This window comes from Haemorhous mexicanus, chromosome 1 (genome assembly GCF_027477595.1).
Source record: "Haemorhous mexicanus isolate bHaeMex1 chromosome 1, bHaeMex1.pri, whole genome shotgun sequence".
Classification (NCBI taxonomy): domain Eukaryota; kingdom Metazoa; phylum Chordata; class Aves; order Passeriformes; family Fringillidae; genus Haemorhous; species Haemorhous mexicanus.
In genome coordinates, this window is record NC_082341.1 from 106,523,813 (window position 1) to 106,544,629 (window position 20,817).

A 20,817-nucleotide genomic window follows, 5' to 3' on the forward strand; every position below is an offset into this window, starting at 1 on the left:
AACAGTTTTTCTAACGATCTCTGTTAAATTAACTCCATTCTTGGTTAGTAAGTCACTCCTGAAATGAACTTGTCTTCCATTTAGTGTGGTGATCAGAGACCAATAACATTTTGAAATCATGGGCAAATTGCCAGCTCTTCTCTCCAGTTATATTATCTCTCCAAAGCTAACTGCATTTTGAGTGGCAGGTTCCCTGGGATTAGGTTAATGTTACTACTCTTGGAATGAAAGAGGAAAATATTTAAACTGGGGAATAATCAATCCAGTCCAAACTTCAGGATGGAGAATCATTCATATTAAGACATTAAACTCTTAGAATTTTTTTTTTCCCCTGACAAATACCCAGCAGGTTACAGGCAGCTGGAAAACTAACTCCACCAATGATAATTTATGAGATTGTCATATAAAGTAGACAACTAGTGTGCCTTTTTTTACCTTTTTTTTTTTTTTTTTTTTTTTTTTTTTTTTTTTTTTTGGAGGAAGGGGACAAAAGAAGGAGGCAGGGAGGGGAGGAAGCCAACAAATGTCAGACTCCAGATCTTATGGGTATTTAAATGACAGCAATTAACTAAGGGCTGACTGTAATAGACAGTATATCAGACTTGTGCTAAAGCTTTCAATACGTAATGTTCAGAGGTTTTTCCATATTTCTGAATGCCAGTACTTCAGGTATGTTTATACCTTTCCAGAAGTCTTCATTCAGCCCTGGTTTCACTAAAGGCAGAATACAAATGCTGTTGACCTGACGTTACCCACCCCCTATAAGTGGAGAGTTGCAGCAATGTTACTGTCTGGCAGATTTATTCCTACTTGGCATTACAGCTTAGGAACTGTCTAATTAACAGTTTGGTAGACCAACAGAATGAAACATGGTAATTTCTAAGTAACAAACAGAAGGAGATTAAACTGGTACAGGATCACTAGGTGTAACAGGGCCATGACCACAATATGTGTCAATAAATTCTCATGACAGAAGAGAAAAGCTGAACCGAGGCATGTAGCAGAACCAGAAGTGATGATGGAAGGCTAACCAGTCCAGCAATTAGTCTAAACAGTATCAAATTCCTATTTTAAATCCATACTGCAGTAGTATTTAGAGACAACTATTTTTCATATTAGTGCACTGTGAGGTTTCTGCATACTATTATGCTGTGGATCCTTCAGCTCTGGAAACTGCTGCATTTCATTAATAACTCAAACAGCCCCATGAAGCTCAAAGACAATCTGCCTGGAAATTAATGACCTTGACAAATGGTAGATGTTGTTTCAACCTCCAACTTATCTGTGGCCTCAATCTCTCTGTCCACTTGTCTCTTCCACTCAGTGCCTTGGCAAGCACAAGCCAGCACTAAGAAACCCTGACAGAAGAAGAAAGTGAATATCTTTCTCCTAAGGAAGGGAGTCTGTTGCTGGTAAACACATACAGGAGTCTCAGTCCAGCCTTTGCCTGCCATGGAGACCTGTCTGGGAGAAAGGGTGGAAAGCCAAAAGTTTGCAATCCTTCAATGCAGGAATTTTGGCCAGTGGGTACAGTTGGCTGCCTCAAGGCAGTGCACCTTGCACAGCTGAGGATCTGCTCTGTCTGTAGGCAAATACATTAACAGGAGAGAGAAAGACAGGGAGAGAGAGGAGGAGAGAGTTTACTGCTTACCATGCACTTGGAGAACACTGGACTCCAACTTATCTCCCTCACTGATGTCCAGGGACATTCAATTGATGATCCAGATCTGAAACTAGAGTTCAGAATTTGCTTCTAGCTCTGTGATTGCAATATTGCTTATAAAAGCATCCATAATTATTTTTTAAAAAATCTGCATCACTGAAGGAATAAAAAATAAATGCCATTTCCTTACCTTAGTTACTTCTTGTCCTTTCATGAAAGTGATTTTTTTAAGGCATAGGCACTCATGGGTGCGGATGGATCTGTGCACAGACTATGAGTGTTTCATCCTCTCCTGCTGGTTACAAAAGTTTCACCCTTTGATTCTTTTAACTTCAGCACAGATGGGACGTGCAGCTTCCAGGCTCTTCATGGAACCTTTCCTTCCTACCACTGAGACATTTTTATTAAAGAACTCAACGAGGAGTAACAAGATTATAATCAAGAATTGTCCTAGACTTCAGTTCCAAACAATTTGATTACAGCCTGACTATCAGAGTTTGCCAAAGGTCCACAGGCTGCCAGTCATCCACCCAAAGAAAGCCCAGAACACTTTGAAAGCCATGAAGTAAGACTCACATGGTTGATTTGTAATGTGGCATCCCTTAAACAAAGTGAACCATAGGGACAAGTATAATATAGAGATTGACGAGGTGAACAAAAATATAGCACAGCTGTCTAGGAATAACTTATATCTTCATTTGAAGAGAAAATCACTGCCAGATACTTCCAACCATTCATATAGAAATCAGGAATATCAACGTCTTTAAAAAATACTTAGAAATGAAGTTTAGGAAAATCAGGATGAGAGCCAAAGACAAATAACTACACAAATAAACTTAGAAGATTGACAAAGACCATAGCATTCCTATTTTAAGCAATTACTTCACATTTATCCCAGCTGTCTCAAAACGCTAATTCTGTATCATACGGCATGTGCTATATTAGTAAGCCCCACCACTAACTTAACTTCTTTAAGTTAACTTGAAAAAGTATGAATTCCACACTCAAAAAGATAAGGAGTTTGGTGACAAGTGACAGCTCCTAAAAATCTGCTCCAGGGTGGAAAAATAATTTGTACATTTGAAATTCAAGACTTCATTTTACCAGCCACAACTCTCAACATGCGTACGGCCTAAATCTAATGATTTTGTGTCATATTCACCCTTTATTTACATTTGGTCAAAGATAAAATGGAAAACAGTGACAAAATGCCAGCCTTTCTGCCACTAACACAGCACATCCTGGATTCCTGACAAAGACCATGAGTTTTTCCATCTGCTCCAGATTCATGATAGTACATTACCTCTACCGAGAAACTACTGTTTCTCTTCAGAGGGTGCAAACCAAGTTCAGCACTTTTAAATTAAAAAGTAAAGATTTTAATAAGATGCTGAGAATCCAACAAAAAATGGTCAAAAGGGTGAAAATTTACAGGAATATCCACCCAAAACAAAGGTTTGGTTTCTCTTCAGCCCAAACAAACAAATAAAACAAAAAAAAAAAAAACCAAAACAAAAACCCCCAACAATTAAAAAAAACCCCAAAACCAAAACAACCCACCCCGAAAGAGATATACAGCAAAGCCTTCAAGGAAGACTCCAGCTCCTGCAACAAAGACAAAATGTACACAACTAAAAAGGAAAGGAAACAATGAAACAATGCAGCAAACAGGATACCCTTTATTGCACTCTCTGTTCAGCTGCTGTGCATCTGGAAACTGTACTGAATAAATGCATTAGAACAGAATAGTATAAATTTGAAGGGATATCATACAAAATGCTTTCCCCTGCTGCCTTTCATCAGATTTATGCTCAAACTACCTGCAAGTGTCTGACAAAAATGGTGACTTCTGTGATTTACACAAGCTATCAGATGTGTGATTCATGCTGTTCTGTTATTTGTCAAACAGCATATCATGTCTCCAGCTGTTCCTTCACCCTTCTTCTATGATCAGGAAATCATAAGAGGGCACAAGTACTCAGCACTAGACTGGAATCCTTCTTGGTTTCCTCTCTCTAAGTTCACTCCTTTCCATCACACATTGCCTCCTAGACTATTTCTACACTTCAGTCATAGTGAATGTATTGATTAATATCTCCCATATTCTGGTTCATAAATATCAAAGTCCTAGTAGCAGCATTATCTATATTCAAAAGTGGCCAATTATAGCAATAAAATACTACACATAGTCATCAGTGGAATTATTCACAATACAAACTCAGAAAGGTAAAACCCAACAGGCATTATTCCTGAAATACCCTGAAAAAAGTTACTCTGAATTCCCCCATCCTACATTTATAACAAACCATTTCAAAGTCCAGTGAAGTGATCATAGATGTGGAGTGTTTTCCCATACCTGTTTCCTGCAACACAGATACATAGACATTTATACTGAAAACAGAAACATCCCTGAAAGTGTTGAAGTAATTAATGTATAGCCCAAATTACAGTAAATTTCAAGTCATCCCATTACTGCACCTCAGCTGTGTGAAGAAACACTACTTCTGAAATAGGGTTTCTGATTTAGATATCCATGAGCTTCTAATATCATGTTATAAATGCCAGTAGGGATATGCATAAAGCATGTGTGTCCATTCAGGCTGCTACTTGCACTTACTACCTTGGTTGCATATCCTTAATACCAGATTTTGTTTGGCCACGAGGTATTCACACCTGTTCCAAGGTGTGAACTTTTCCAATCATGACATCTCCAGGGAAAAAAGAGGTAGCAAAACCACATAGATATGAAGCCATATGACAGCCTATCCATTAAGAGATCACAAGTAGTTCTGTGTTAGCACACACAGAACCAAAAAGTGACTAGCACGTGCAGTCACGTGCATACTTTCACTCTTGATTTCTCCCTGTCCCCATCTCAGTCACAAGAAATCTGCTCCCTAATGGCTGCAGGATAACAAATACAGAAAAACAACTACTTGAATCTCAGATTGCATACTAACATGCATGAGCTACAAAGGGAAAAAAATCCTCATCCCAGAGAATATTAAGATCTAAAGGGGGAAAAAAACCCCCTGAATCAACAGAAAAAAAGGGTGTTTTCTTTCACTTTCCAATGTTTCTCAGCAGCACGGCCTTTCACCAAAGTCATGTCTTGCATCAGGATTAGACTGAAGTATTTCAAAGTGGTAAGAAATAACTCTTTGATGTTGTTTCAAAGAAAATGGCTTCTCAGGAATTCCCACAAGGGGCAGAATCTGGTACGTTTGGGAAGATAAACATTAAGGCAGTAGCAGAAGTTACCAGATCATCTTTTACTTAAAGGAGAATTTTAAAAGATACTACTCTTTCTGCAGCTCTGTTACTAAAGCTTTACAATACTTTGCTCAGTCAGTGCTGCTACACAGCTGCCTTAGCCCCCCAATTCCACCCAGCTTTAACCATTCACTCCTTACACACTCAACCTGTGCTCTGGGCTCCAGTGCAGCTGAGAGGATCCTCATTCTCCCTCCAGTCATTCAGCCTGGAAAATCATACATTGACACACATGACGAGCCAGAAAATTACTGGATGATGGCCAATTAAATAAAATAATTGGCACCCATAAAACACATGGGGTACCATAGATCTTTACACTTCATAAATTCTCTGCTCTATTATTACCAACACAATTACTCTGGGACATTTGTTGAGCAGTCCAGCACAGCAAGCATTGGCTAGAAAGTTGTCAGCTACACACAAAAAGAAGTCCCTGTCTCCAGCTATAAAGTTTTACCTTTCATTCCTGAATTCCAGTCACTTAGTGACAGGCAAAGGATGTAATGTGTCTGTGTTCAGACTGCCTCACATGGCACACAGCAGCAGAACCTCTCCCCAGCATTCAGAGAGCAGTCATGCCAGTCCTCATCCTTCCCTCCCTGCCTTTGTGGATGAATCAGGAAGTGGCACTTTTTTTTAAGCAAAATCATTTCAACAAATTACAGCAGGAGCTCTCTGTTCCACCCATCAACATACCACTGCCTGATGACCAGCTTCCTCACTCCTTCCATTTTGTTAACATCCCTGCCCCCTATACTTGTTGATGTCTGTGCACAAGGCATTTCATAAAGTTTTATGGCTGCACTAAGACTGCCAGTTGTAGCAGAATCAGCCAGCACTGGAGCTGAAAATTTCTCTGAACAGGTTATAATGCACACTGGCTACTGTTTTATTTGCCAACCCACCCACTATCCATAACCTGGCTCTTAATCACCCGATTTCCCAGGCCCATATTCACACAAGTGAAAACACAACAACCTAAGCTGTCTTCCTAAGTTGACTTCTAGGACTTTGGGCAGGTGTTTCAAGAGATGACAAGCAGCAGCAAGGGCAGGTCCCCGTGTGGATATTTCTAAGAAAACCAACCCCCCAAATGAGCATATCTAAAGGCAGAAGCTGTTCCGGACACGCAGCAGAGGCTCCCGACAGCGGAAGAAAGGCCCGTGCCAGCTCTGCAGCACCATCTAGCGCTAAGAGGGAACAACGCTCTTGGGATAACACATAGACACCGGGTTATGTAGAGCTCAGAAACAACGCAAAATAAAGACACGTAAATACAAATCGAAAACAAGCAAGACAACTTCTGGTAACCCATTTTCACTGTGCACATGCTGGGGCCCGCTTCTGTCACTCTAGGACTGGAACATTTCTGTGGCACAGTCCACACTGGTCGCACACTAGTGAAGACGCCGGCAGTGTGCACTACAGAGTCCAGCCACGCTCCCTACCCCTATTCCCACTGGACTCAGCAGATGAATCACAACAGCCACATGTTCTGGAAACGTACGTGCAGCCTTGCAGCTGCCTCTCCGCTGCTGTTCCAGGCTGACAGCCACTCTGGAAATCGCGGCAGAAGGGCAACGGCTGCGGCTCTGCAGAAGGCGGTCAGAGACAGCACTCGCACTCGCGCACATCCTCTATAACAGGCAGAGGAAGAGCCCAACTCCTGGGCATGCTGGCCTCTACAGACCATTAACTCAGAGATTCATGGCCCTGTTCAGACTCAAACCGCAGATCCCAAGTGGTTCCCTCCTGCTCTCTAAAGTTACATCTACTTCCTCCAATTTTATTACCACTACTAGTCGTAGAGGTTGGGGTCGCTTCTTTTTTCCATTTCCTGCATCCAAAAAAGTTCACTACTTATTATAAATCTAGATGACATGGCTTCTTTTTTTTCTCCCGAGAGCAGCTTAGTTCTTATAATTTTATACAGCTGCATATTTGCAGCATCTAAGGAATAATTCCCCCTACACTGGAAGAACTTCAGTGCCAGATTCTTCAACCTTCAAATATTCCAGCAAGTTTCAGTTTAAAATAGTAGAAAAGGTGATTTTTCTACTATTAAGAAGTCTCCAAAGAGTTACAGAATTCACATCCTAAAGTTGTGTTAAATCTAGTTTTTCAAACTCCCATTGATTTGAACTCTCCATTGATTCTTTTATTCTCATGCCAAAAAACCCCTTTGAAAATCTATCCCAGCGACAAATTAAACATAATAAACATTCATTTTCAAAAGGTAGCCCTCAGCAGGACCTGATCAACAAGAGAGAAAGCTACCACATATGCCTTAATTTCAAGTTTTATTCTTCACGTTGGTGAAACATACAGCCTCAAGAGGCAGCATCTGTAGAGCTGTTGCAAACACATTTTGTACTCTATTACACCACAGATTTGGGAAAAGAACAAGTAAAGCACAGGTTTCACACTGCACTTGATCATCTGACTATTAAGTTATAGGTAATTTAGAAATCTTCTGATTTTACATAAACATTGCATCGGCCATTGCTCAGCCTCCATGCACAATTTGACTTTTATTTTTTTATTACAGTCAACACTGGTTTTGGAAACTCTCTTGCTGTAAATGTTATATTTTCCATTTTAGATCACTTAAATGGTATTTACATAAGTGTGCAAATTGCTTTGAACGATAGAAACAAACACTAACACATAATATACACACAGTTTCTTCTATAGTTAAACATTTACTAAAAGGCAGTTAACATTCCTAACACACTTTCACTGTCTAAAATAGAAGAATAAGTTATATAAAATAGACCATCTTATTTTCAGATGCTTCCATTTCTGCAGATTTGGTCTTTGCAGCAACATTGCAATTAAAGATTAAGATTCTACAACTAAGAATCAGAAATGTCTATTCAATGGCAGCTTAACATGTCTAGTACCAGTCACTTTTGTCCCAGATTTTCCACACTTGGCACAGAACAAAGAAACAACTTGAGGAGGGAGGAAGACAGTTTTGCGCATCTATTTTTTTTTTCTTTTGCCATATGGAAAGCATGCCTTAAAAATGCAACACAAATTTTAAATTTTAAGGGCCTGTTAGTGTTACAAGCACAGTTTAAATCTGAAAATTCTTCCACAGAAGCACATACAGTTCCCAGTTTTTTATGCACTTCATCATTTCAGATACATGCAACTGTTCACACACACAAAAATCAGACTCCTTGGGCTCACACAACAAAAATTATTTCAGAACTAGAAGGAGCAGGAAATGCTTGAAGAAAATGACTTAGTGTCCCCTGAGTTCCTACATGTGGATTCTTCTCTACCTGTGATAAAGACTCACCATAGTAAGTGTTATGTTCAACTTGATTTGAATCCAGAAGGCAGAAGTTAAACTCCAGTTAAACTGAAGTGAGTTCCTCCAACAGTGAGAATTCTAGAAGAGTTCTAGAATTCTAGGAAAGTCTTCAAAACCATCTTTCAAGTATAACTGCAAGCATTCTCAGAGAAAAGCAACTCCATTCCTGAAACTTCATAGAGTCATAACTTTTACATATATCATCAATAACAAAGGGAAATTACAGATCAGATAGTGAAGACCTACAGGTGCATCTTAAATAGCTTTAGAACTCAATAGTTATTATTACACAAGACAAAGACACAAAGCTGGTCTTTTGAACACCCATTAAATTGAATAATGTGACCTTCTAACATGACAGCAAATAATGCTGCAGTTTGTACTCCCATCTCAATGTAACTAAGTGCTATTCACCACAAGGAAAGCGAGCATTAGCCCAGTCAAATTTGAACCTTCATCACAATTACGCCTGACATAATTTTGTCAGACATACGCTTGATATTTCTGATGACATCCAATTCCTTAATATGGAAGAAACTATCCCAACACTTTTAGACTGTGCTTTTGGTCTCTTCTTTACAGAGCTTTGGGCATCATATACAAATCCCTGCTGGATTCCAAGTGATGTCACCCTAGCACAGACCTGGCTCAGGTCCTGCTGAAAAAACAAGCCACAGGTGAAACTTCCACACTTGACAACTTTTAAGCATAAAATGGTGAAACAAATTCAGGACACTAAGGAAGCTTGCAAAACACATGATGACTTGAAACCAAACACGATGCATTAAAATTTGGTTACCTTGGATTCTAAGCAAGTTTGAAATATGCCACTTATAGGAGATATCCATTCAATGCTTTGAAATATGAAAGAATCAAATGTCTTCATACATGCTAATGTATGAAGACATTTGATTCTTTCATATTTTCAGCATACTGATTAGCAAATAAACACGCAGGACACTTATAAACTCAAACTTATCACTAAAACATTCCACCTAAGCTTCTGTTAAACATTTGTTTTCAGAAGTTTATATTCAGTGCACACTACCTGCTAACTTCAGTTTCTTTTTTGGTTATGGCATGCTTCGAAAACACCGCTAAGAATGGTTGTTCACTCCTTCCTTTTCTAAGGTGCACATTACATACAAAGACTGTGGACACATTTATTTCCAAGTACTTTAAGTCAATAAATTTCTTATGAGGAAAGGCAGATGTGTATTTTTAAGCTTGCAAGATAACTTCAAACTAGTTGACTTAGTGTTTTTCATACTCATGTGGATACTGTAAAATTAAGGTATTAAAATAATATTCCCCAGTGCAGTAAAAACATGTTGAAAACAAACTGAATGCTCCCCCTAGTGCTTATACAAGTAAAAATCCTGCCTGGTACAGTCTGCCTTAAATGGTCTTAAACAGGAGATAAACAGCCAGATGAATGATCATACATTTAATTCTGAAGACAACTGCAAACATCTTACTGGGACCAGAAGTGTTAGCTGTTGAAATCCAGCATTTAAAATTTTGTACTACTCCCCCTCCAGTGCTTCTGAAGTTTTGGTTTCTTTTAAACTGTGCTTTTAGTAAAACTCTCCTCAATTTTTTTCCCATCAGCTGAAAGCAGGGCCCTAAGGAAGCTCCTGCCAGGTAAGAGATGAAGTCCAAAGATGTTTCAAGATGATGGGTACAATCATGCTTTTTCTCCTGCATTGCACCCGGAAGCTGCCAAATTAATATTAGGACTCCCATATCACAATTGCAATGAAGCTCTGGTAAATCTGGTACCTTTGGATATGCTCAGCATCACAAGTCAGTCAGATATGACAACCTAGTCTGCAGCTAGCATAGTCCACCAGAATATTCATCCTCTTCCTCATCAGCATGAGAGCCCACTGCAGCTGGTCCTCTGGCTTTGTCTTGGGCAGCATTTGGTGATTTCTTCTTCATTCCACCTCCTGGGACCACCAAGGTAAGACCAAGCTTGGCATACTGACAATAACAAGGCAAGTTTAATTTCTGTACTATCATAGAATTGACTGATGCTCACAATAAGCAAGCCGGCAACATTCAGTACAAAAACAGAGTGATGATGCTCACAGGGTGTATTTTTCCAGCTTGAAATAAACATAACCTTGGTCCATTTTTCTCTCTCTAAAATACTTTGAGAATGGGATAAGATCTGTATTCATGCTGCTTATAATCAAATAAATTGGTACACAGCTCCTCTGGTTCAAGCTTTATGCAGAAAAGAAATAATTCCAGTAGCTTTTTATACATTATCTAGTATTAGATCATGTAAACAGTTTTACAAGTGTTGTTCAGCAAAACTATAACTAAATTTTTACTATTCAGTGAAGTGAAATTAGCCAATACTGCTTCAAGGTTTGTCAGGGATTGATGTTTCCATTACTTCACACCCTTCTTATCTTAGAATTCCTACAATTTACAAATTCAATTAAATAAAAAATGGTGGGGAAAGACACAACTACTTGCTCCAAATTCAGAATCTATCCTGAATGAGTACCTTACTAAGAATAAGCAATGGAAAAAAACATTCAATGATGCCATCCTGTAGGCATCCTGCTCTGTTCATGTTTATGCACATTCATTTCCTGCATGGTATTTCTGAGAAAAAGCAGAAGCAGCAAACTGTTCTTGCTCTTATGGAAGCAAGCAGAAGAGGCCTGAATTTTGGTCAACTCATTAAACAAATTAAGCAAATCCTTAACAAGCTTTTCTTTCACATAACTCTTTGCACCATCTGAAAGGTAGGCAGCACCATCACTGGCAGGCAGAGTAAAAGAATGCAGGAAGCTCACAGACAAAGGGAAGAATGACAGGAGGTCACAATAAATGCACAGACTGTGCTCTTATTTTCCTCTACTATGAAAAAATCCCCACCCACTTAACCTGAAAAAATCCCCCAATCACAGGATCTGTCTACTTACATCATTATCCATGTATTTGAAGAGTGGAGAATTACAGACTTCAGAAACTTGATCCTGATCTTGCTGATCATACCCTTCTAAAAGTTGCTCCAGTGCTGCACAGTCTTCACTTCCATTAAATCCTGGTATACTGAAGGAAATTAAGAGTTGATTTCCTCAGGTACATGAATCATATCCATAAAAATTAAACTTTAAGTAATATTAGTTTGCACACTGCAAACAAGACCACAATCAGAGTTAAGATGAAACAAGAATATTCAATTTTTAGAATTTATTGACTAATCAGGAAAAAAAAAATTTCTCCACATCACATACAGAAAAATTCTGTCATGAGTTTCTGTACATGAAACTGGAGATATGGAAAACATAAGCAAGATGTTTAAAGACTAACCTTGAAAGATTATTTCTAAAGGTAAAGTACTACAATGTAACTTATACATATGTTCATTTCACTAAAAACACAATTTAAGTAAAAACATGTTGTTTTGAGATTTTGCTACTGAAGTTCCAATGAAAGCTGAAATGCAGAACTGCCAGGGTTAAACACTAATCCGTATTTTGACACCAGAATTTTCTCCTGTAACTGTCACTGTTAGGCTGGACGTGACATACACATGTGATTAGGGTCTAAGAAGAAAAAAGTTTTTTATTCTGCATGTTTTCTAGCTTATCTACTCTTAACAAAGCGTGATCTTAAGCCATTAACTACATCACAATAACTTATTATATTCATTGGTGCAAAACAATAACATCAGTATAATTGGCAAAAGTTTTACAGAAATTTAATAAGGCACACATACACATCTACTTAGGCACGTAGTCTAGCTTACAAAAATTTTCATACATCTTTTCTAATCTGTTTCTATGCTGACAGCCTTGTCTTCTTCCTTGCTATAGATACACTTAAAAATCATCAATTGTTATTTCTTCTATTAACTCAGCTTTGCTTGTAAGGTAGCTGTCAAGCCCCTCCATATGTAACATGGCAAGAACTTTGAATTTCCATCTCATTTCCCCTGTCACACATTACTTGTTCTTTATGACTCTGTATTTTAGTTTTGTTAAGAAGAATCACTGTAGCCACTACAGCTAAATCTGTTATGTGTGAAAAAGATTCCTGATAGCCATACAAGAGGACATTATTATTGTACTGTAAGTCAACAGAAGTGCAGGTTAAAAATTTATGAAAGAAAAATTTCAAGCAAGATAGATCTACACTAGTGAATCATTCAGTTTAAAATCATAGGACACAAAGCAGACTTACCTGTAGCTTTCCCTCACACATCTTTCTGCAGCAACATAATCATTTCTGTGAAGATGAACTAAGACTTGAGCAATAGTTTTCTAAACAAAAAAAAAGAGTAAGCCTTACAATTCTTTAGAAATTAACAATAAAATATGAAAAAATAGTAGACTGCTAATACCTAGTATGAGAAAGGTCATTACAATCCACAGTCATCCTAAGATACTGACACTAGTGAGTCAGAACAACCTAGTGGAAAAGTAGAAACCCATCATCTCAGCTGGTATGAAATAGGTTATCTCCTACAACATTTTAATGGACTGCTGTCCCAAGTAACAGTTTTTGTAGTTTTTTTATTTGATAACGTCTTTATTTTTTATGTGTTTAGTTTTGACAGCTCCTGTAGATAACAGCACCTTATCTTAAAACTTACAAAAGCACTGCTGAAGTTTGGGGAAACACAACTACCACAAACTCTCATCATTCAGCAAGAAACTTACTGCTGAATCAAGAGGCACCCATCATCTGTCAGATGTCAGTAACAATAAAAATAAAAAAATTGAAATGTATCATCAAAAGTTATCTCTTACAGTTTACCTTATAGCAAGTGGGGTAGTTTTCAATTTCCTTATAAATACTTTTTTCCTTTTGAAGAGACAGCGCAGCCTCATCTAATCTAAAAACCAAAAAACCAGGGTATCAGTGCCAGGAATACAACACAATGAACCCAAGGCTAATTACAAAGTGTTTCACTAATACAGTGGCAAGTCTATTCGAATAAACAGCAACACAACTAAAAATCAGCAGTATATTTTACTAACAGATAAGGTAAATATATAGTCAGCAATTCCTTTCGTCTACATGCTAAGAACATCTCTGCTATTTACTCAGAGAAACCTTGGGTTTTGTAACACTGTACAAGACAAATGCTTTGTTATATACACTGACACATTTCTATATGTCCTGAGGTTACTATAAGCTATCAGTAAGTCTGATATCCACGAACTAGCAATATAGTTCTTAAAGGACCTAAATGTTTCAGTGAATCAAGCCTAAGATGAACTGAAGGTCAAGTTTGGTATAAGTAATTTACAATTAAACTTGTCTCACTGAGACTCCAAGATTCACTCTTTTTTAAGAAGTCCAAAATCAGACCGCTGCAGATTTCATTCTTCAGATCAGTCCTAATTCCTCTGTTTTATATCCCACAGCTATAGAAGATTTTCAAGTACTTTCTACATAATAATGTTGGAAAAAGAACCCAAAAAAATCCTGAAGTAGTTTAAGAATTAATGAAAACTGGTGTTTTCACAGAGCAAAAGTCTTTCAGCTCACATTCTCCCATCCCAGAACAGAAAATCAGGATGACCAAGGCATATCCCACAGAAACTGGACCTTAGTCTAAAGTGAGTCTCAAATAAGAATTAATAGTACATATAACACCAAACAACACCAAGACAAAAAAACCACAATCAAAATCACATTTTAAGATTCAATTAAATTAAAAGAACAAAAAGGGATAAAGCTATACCTGCGTCCTCTGACCAGAAGTCTTGATGCCTTCCCTAGCATTTCTAATGCCTGCCGTAAACGTTCTTCATTCTAGAGAAGAAAAAAAAGAATTCAGACGTTCTTATTTCATTTGCACAGAATTAAGACCACTAGACCCTAATCTAAGTGTGTCACCTGTAACTTAGACCAACTGTTACCTATTAGATCAGCAATTCACACACTCAAGGGAAACATTAAGTGTATTGGTGCTCCCAAGTTTACAGACAGCTCCTGTACGGACCTGCTCAGCAGAGGAATGTCAATGTAAATTTACTAATCTGAAAAAACCCATGACAACTGACAATAGAAAAGTACTTCAAAGCCACTTTTAAAATGGCAAATCACTCTCTCATTTAAATGGGAGGAGCACCAAGCAAAATATTTTCTTCTGTGCCTTCAGGGATTTCAAATTATTTTGGATTCCAGTACTCAAAAGCAGATGTTCTCTACTCTTCTGCCCAACAACAGCCAGAACATTTGAACTACAAAATTCAGATTCGGTCAAGTCCTAAACTGAGAAAAAAGCAAAGCAAACTGACTCCTAACTTTTGTCATCTCCTTCTCTACAGCATAAGATGCCTTCAGCTTCATTACTCAGGCACTGAGGTAAAATGAAGGAAGTGTAATTTAGAACCTCATCTTTGGCTTCTTCTTTACTTTACAACTAAAAGAAGAAAAGCCAACAAACTAAAAACACGGACAAAAATCCCCACTTACTTCAAACACTGATGCTGCTTGCTGATAGAGCTGCACAGCTTTCTCAGGACTCACATTTTCTATTAACCTGTAATAAACATCAATACTTTCTCTTCAGATGAAAGGAAAATACTTTTTACCTGAAAGCATCAAAAAGACATAAAAGAAAAGCACAGACATATCCATGCCCTGTGCAGATTCTAGCCACCAATAAGTCAGACTCACTTTCCAGCCCGTTCCAGTGCAATGGCTGCTGTGTCTGGTGTCCCATTCTCCAGGTACATCATACTGGCTTTCTCGATCAGCTGAACTGCTTCAGGGAGCCTCTGCATCTCCTACAAGGCAATAGTCACAGGAACACTGTTGTCAGGAAAGGAGTTTACATGCAAGGACACAAATCAAAGCAAATTGCAATAACTTATTTATTAAGATTCTAATTTTTATTTACAAACTTGTAGGGCTAGTGAAAGTTAACCACCAACTCTATAACACTCACTTTTAAGTACTAAACTTAAAGAAGTAAGGCCTTACTTACAGAAGTAAGGCATGGATTTGTGGTAGTTTAGAGTAAAAGCAGCACCAGTCTTCTGTTACCCTCTGACATGAGGAACACTTCTTTTCTTTTATAAAAGGAAAATTAATTCTCCCCCAAATACAAATGTTGCTTTCCTAATCTACTGAAGGCAGAGATGAGGATTATGAGTCAACAAAAAAATTTCACTTCAATATGCAATTTGCTTACATATATTTGCAAAATAGTACAGTGCACAAAATTTGTCATTATAAAATAGAACTTAAAAATAAAAACTAGTAAATGAGAATACCTTTAGCATCATGCCAGCTTGTTCATAAGCTCTGCAGAGAAAAAAAATGTACAATTTGGTCAGAGATGGTGTATTACAACAATCTGCAGTTATTAAGCAAAAGTTAATGTGCACTGACTATCTAACATCTTCACTGTTAATATTTAATGCTTTGAAGATGTTTTAAGTGTTTAATTTCATGACACAGCACATGTGTAACTTTATCTTCCACAAAATTCAGCCACACTTCCCAGTAAAAATCTATTCTAACCCAATCCCCAGGCAATATCTGGATTATTGTAATCTCTGAAGTACTCTTTAATTAAAAATTTCTTAATTATCTCAGCAGTGTAGAACTTCAAAATTTCAAGAAGTTCATCTAAGAAAAAAATATTTGCTATCAAAGTGCTAAAGAATGCCAAAATCATAATTTCTTCAGGTGGCCATTACATGTTTTCAAACTCTCCTAGCTCACACTTTGATTGAACTTATTATAAAGCATCAAAATTACTTGAATCAAAACACTTTCTCTGAGATTAAAATGTACTTGTACTGTATGTTAAAAAATCTGTTTCAGATTACTTAGCACGTCTGTACTTACTTGGCAGCATGAAAGAGACTAGACATGAAATTGTTGAAGTCAAGGACAAAAGCCACAAAAATATAAAGCATGAAAAATATTAATGTATAAAAATCTTACACAACTACTAATTTCAAAGCAAGGAACCCCATAAAGACAAATCGAACCTACTACAACTGCAGGCAAGATGTCAAAAATAATTCTAAGGACAGAATAAATGCAATATACCAATGTATAAAAATGTAAAAAGTTGTAAAAAGCACACTTACTTAAAATATGTTCCTGCTTATTAAACAGTACTACAAGTACTGTAATAATGTCAGAGCTTCATGTAGTTTATACTATGCATTAGTAGATAATAAAAACCAATTAAATTTCTGAAGCAGTACCTAGGTACCACAGGCACCTGTCAGCTGTTATTTGGGACAACATTAACTTTCTCACCAACAGCTCTTTAGTTTTCTCACTCAGAGCACACAGGAACAGACTTTTAAAAAGTAATCCTGTTACGCTGACAAAATGTGCAAATATATTAAACAACCTTCTACCACCCCCCATCACTCCAATCTAAGAAGCAACTAGACAGCTTCTTGGAAGAAAGAATCTCAGTCAATGAAAAGATACGCTTTATTGTTTTCATGTGCCTCAGCTTCCCGTAAACAGGCTTCCCTTGCCTGGTCAAACTGCTTGGCATTCTTAAAAGCAACAGCTGCAAAAAAAGCAAATAAAGATTTTATTTACAACTTGACACTGTCTTCTTTTTTACCACTGCTGCTCAAGAGTTTAGCTACCTAAAGATGCAAACAGGCTCTTTAAATGCATGGTTACAGTTTACTAACCTCTTCCCAAAAATCCCAGACAGTTCTCCTTGTTTCATTAGTTAGTTACCATTGAAGACAAAACCAATTCCATACCACCACTGTATCATACATAGCTCTCAATGTGTTTAGCTGGACTTTGAGAGTCACTCATGCTGGATTTTAATTACAGACATGGAGGAAAGCATATTTATATCATTTTAATCACTAGAAGTTATACAAGGTCATAAATGTGCCACCAACAAAGTATACCCATAATTTCATCAGCACAATAATTTCAGGGTACAAATATGTATTTCTACCTTGTTTAACTAATAAAATAAAAAGAAACATTCAAAATAAATTTTAAATTTATAAATTCTCCAGTTGTTCTTCCAAGTTCGTATTTTTGTATTCAGTCTTAGGTGTATAAGCAGGAATGCCTAGAGTAAGAAGCCAAAAGACCACGACAAATTACTACCATGAAAAAGAAGAAAATGCTTAAGAACAAAAAGAAATCAACAAGTAAGGATTTTATACTCAGTGTGTCACTTGGCAGTGGAAAAAGGGAGGAACAAAAAAACCTGTAAAAAAACCCCAAGCTGGCAGCATATCACCTTAGAGAGACAGTCTTTCACAGGACATATTTCATAAGATGATGATAAAGCAAAATTTTAAAACTAGCTTGAACGTCTGTTGTTTTGTAGATAAAGTCACAGGATTTGGGGGTGGACAAGTGAAAGAAGGAAAGAAAGCTTTATTTTTGTTACATATAGCAATATAAAAAATAGAAGTTGTAAGCTTGAAAAAAAAAATTGGTTTTGGAGACTGTTCTAGATCTCCAAGAACAACCTGAAATTTATTTTACAGTGCTACCAAGAGGATTTTTTGTCGTTTCATCTTACATTTTGTCTTCACAACAGTTTTAATTACACAGTAATGCAGTAAAAATACATAAAATATTATAAGGGACTAAGCTTGATGAATACTTTGAAATATATATGGCCATATTTACTGCCACATACCTGCCTTCCCATATTCAGTAGCTGCACTGTCATAATCTGGTTTCCACTTTAAGAATCCAGTTTTCAGGCTAAAACACAAGAAAAAATTAGTAAATATTTTATGTTTTACCATCAAGGCACTTCATTTCAAACTTTAGAATAGCCCTGGAAATGAGCAATTACCTATGTGCCAATACTATCGTGGCATCACTACCGTGAAAACAAATGCCAGCACTGTTGAGAATTGCATAAAGCACTGCAATTATCTCCTACAGTTACAACTCTCACCCTAAAATGCTTCTGCTGTTCCCAGAGGGTCTTCCCATGTCCATCTTCTCAAAGAAGATGGAAAAATACTTCCTCCAGAAGAAGAAAAATACTTCCTCCTACTCCAAAATGATATCACTAGATTTCTAATACCACAACACCTGGCAATATTTTTTTTAAACACATTGGGAAGTTTCCAGCATTTCTCTACAGGATTGGGGTTTTTTTTGCTTCTGAGAATTATCAATGACTCTCCAATGCATACACAAATAAAAGAATTTACTTACCAACAGAAAGACTCACATGTCATTTATATGTCTAAAATAGATCACAACACTAAAAGGTGCCACACACAGGCATAGACATATAGGGGAAAATTAACAGTGGAAAATAAGTTGAGTCATTAGGCAATTTGGAATTCAATATGCTGACTTCCTCATTTTTAAAAGAAATTAAAATACTACCATTACTTTACAGTCTGCTTACATATTCGTTATAGGCCAACACATCATATGCAATGCATCCTTTACTTGGCAAAACAATTGTATGTGGATACTAAGGTGATCTTGTCTTACTTGGATGACAACCGGAGTGTGTAACTCTAACACAAGCCTTTATACTGTGTTACTTTTATCACAGTCAGAGTTCCAAACGCATCAAGCTGAAATACACAATGCACGCAATCTACACACTGTTTGAAGTCTTAGGTGTCTTTTATTTTAAGTGCTCTCCAGATAAGCTTAAAATTAATTCTGCTGGAGGACATTTTCAGTCAAGTAACTTGAGTTAATTGAGATATGCTGGGTTTTTTTGATTTCAAAGTTCTCCCTCTATGCCAATTTATCCATTTGATCCATGATTTCCAGAGGGCCTGTCACTACTCCGACTAAAACTATGGCATCCCTGGACTAGTCAGCTCTATTACATCTATACCATACTCTGTGCAATTCAACAAAACGGCTATATTCAGTGTTAAAATACACAGTAACAGACTATCATTGATGTTAAGCTCTCCAAGATAAACATAAGTACAGGTCTTTGAAGCCACCCGAGAAGCACCAATCACACATTTCTCATGGACCGGAAACAAACACACACCACCTCAGCAAAGTCAAGCCCTTTTATCTAACATAGTCTCCACAACTCCTTTCTCCCACTTGTCTCTAGCCTTAAGATGTGCCAGGGGAGATTTAGGATGGACATTTGGAAGAAATTCTTCACACAAAGGGTTATTAGATACTGGAATGGGTTGCCCAGAGAGGTGACAGTCACCATCCCCAGAGGTGTTTAAGGAAAGACTGGATGTGGCACTCAGTGCCCTGGTCTAGTTGACAGAGTGGCGTTGTGTCACAGGTTGGATTCGATCACCTCAGATACCTTTTTCCAACCTGATTCTGTGACTTGTCTTCCTCCCACTGACTTTAGCAGAAGGGCAGAAGTGACAGCCTTCGCTTTGCCGTCAGGGACGGAGCAACAGAGGCCACAAGGCCCTAAAGGAAACTGCTCGGGCTCCAGGCCTCTGAGCCGCACCGCCTCACCGACCCACCGCTTAGTCTTAGGGCCGCTTCACTGTCCCTGGTCGGGGCAGCAGGCCCTCTAGACCGCCCAGCCCCGTAGGGAGGCTCCCCTCAGGCAGAGGAGGGGCGGAGCAGCCATGCCCCCAACTCCCTCCGCGCCGGCCCCCCGCGGCCCCGCCACCTCCCTCCCCTTCGCCCGAAGTGCGGCCGGCTGGCACACGGAGTCTCCTCAGCTCCCCTGCCAGGCCAGAAGGGGACAGGCCGCCTCCATGTGGCAGGAGCGCCAGGCGGCCCGGACAGCGCGGGTGCCGAGCTGGCAGCCGCTCGCCAGCTCCCCTCAGCCGCACCCTCCACTCACTATTTCTCCGCTTTCGCGATGTGCTCTAGCGCCTCGTTAATCTTCTGCGCCGCCATCTCGCTAGCGCGGCGGGCCGAGCTTGGCCACGCTCCTCCGCCTCCCTGCGCTGCGGTACGGAACGGCGCAGGGATCACGGGCACCGGGAGGAGCGGCCCGGGCCCCGCCTGCTCCCCGCGCCTGCGCCCGGGCCGCGGCCGGAGCGCCCCGAGTGTCGCGAGTGCCCCGAGTGTCGCGAGTGCCGGGAGTGCTGCGGACCGGCCCCGGGCGCGGAGCTGCCTGCGCAGCCTGTGCGGGCAGGGGTGCCCAGCGCTGGGCTGAACCGTGCTCCGGGGGCGGCGGGCACCTCCCGTTCGCAGCCCCGTCCTGTGTAGGCCGATAGAAGGTTTTTAAAAATCACACAGAATCACACAGAATCGTTAGGTTTGGAAGGGACCTCTGGTGATCATCTGCTCCACCGCTCTTGACAAGCAGGGTCACCTAGAGCAGGTGACACCGGAACGCGGCCATATGGGATTTGAATGTCTCCAGAGGGAGACTCTACGACTTCCATGGGCAGCCTGTTCTAGCGCTCTGCCACCCTCTGTGTGAAGTTCTTCCTCGTGTAGAGATGAAACTTCCTGCATTTTATTTTGTGGCCGTTGCTCCTCGTCCTGTCACTAAGCACGACAAAAAAGAGCCTGGCACCATCCTCTTGATACCCTCCTGTGAGACATTTATATGTACTCATGGGATCCCCTCTCAGTTTTCAGACTGAACAGGCCCGGCTCCCTCAGCCTCTCCTCATAAGAGAGACGC

The 20,817-nt window shown here is 39.1% G+C and overlaps 1 protein-coding gene across 1 annotated transcript; it reads right to left on the reverse strand.

The window, feature by feature from the left end:
- Nucleotides 1–7,222: 7,222 nt before the first annotated feature.
- NAPG (NSF attachment protein gamma) lies at nucleotides 7,223–20,181 on the reverse strand. Its single transcript, XM_059858001.1, has 12 exons — nucleotides 20,023–20,181; nucleotides 17,902–17,969; nucleotides 16,704–16,788; nucleotides 16,101–16,118; nucleotides 15,521–15,551; nucleotides 14,922–15,031; nucleotides 14,718–14,784; nucleotides 13,981–14,051; nucleotides 13,047–13,125; nucleotides 12,471–12,550; nucleotides 11,207–11,336; nucleotides 7,223–10,247 (listed from the first exon to the last, which is right to left on the reverse strand). The coding sequence occupies exons 1-12, from the start codon at nucleotides 20,076–20,078 to the stop codon at nucleotides 10,098–10,100; spliced, it is 945 nt and encodes a 314-aa protein (XP_059713984.1). The 5' UTR covers nucleotides 20,079–20,181; the 3' UTR covers nucleotides 7,223–10,097.
- Between the last annotated feature and the right edge of the window lie 636 nt (nucleotides 20,182–20,817).

Excerpts from the sequence above, each read along its gene's own strand:
- NAPG (XM_059858001.1), bottom strand. The coding sequence starts at position 20,078 with ATGGCGGCGCAGAAGATTAACGAGGCGCTAGAGCACATCGCGAAAGCG. Across the intron at positions 15,032-15,520 it reads AAGCTGGCATGATGCTAAAG|GAGATGCAGAGGCTCCCTGA; the intron begins GTATTCTCATTT and ends ATTGCCTTGTAG. Across the intron at positions 14,052-14,717 it reads AAGCAGCATCAGTGTTTGAA|AATGAAGAACGTTTACGGCA; the intron begins GTAAGTGGGGAT and ends TTTCTTCTCTAG.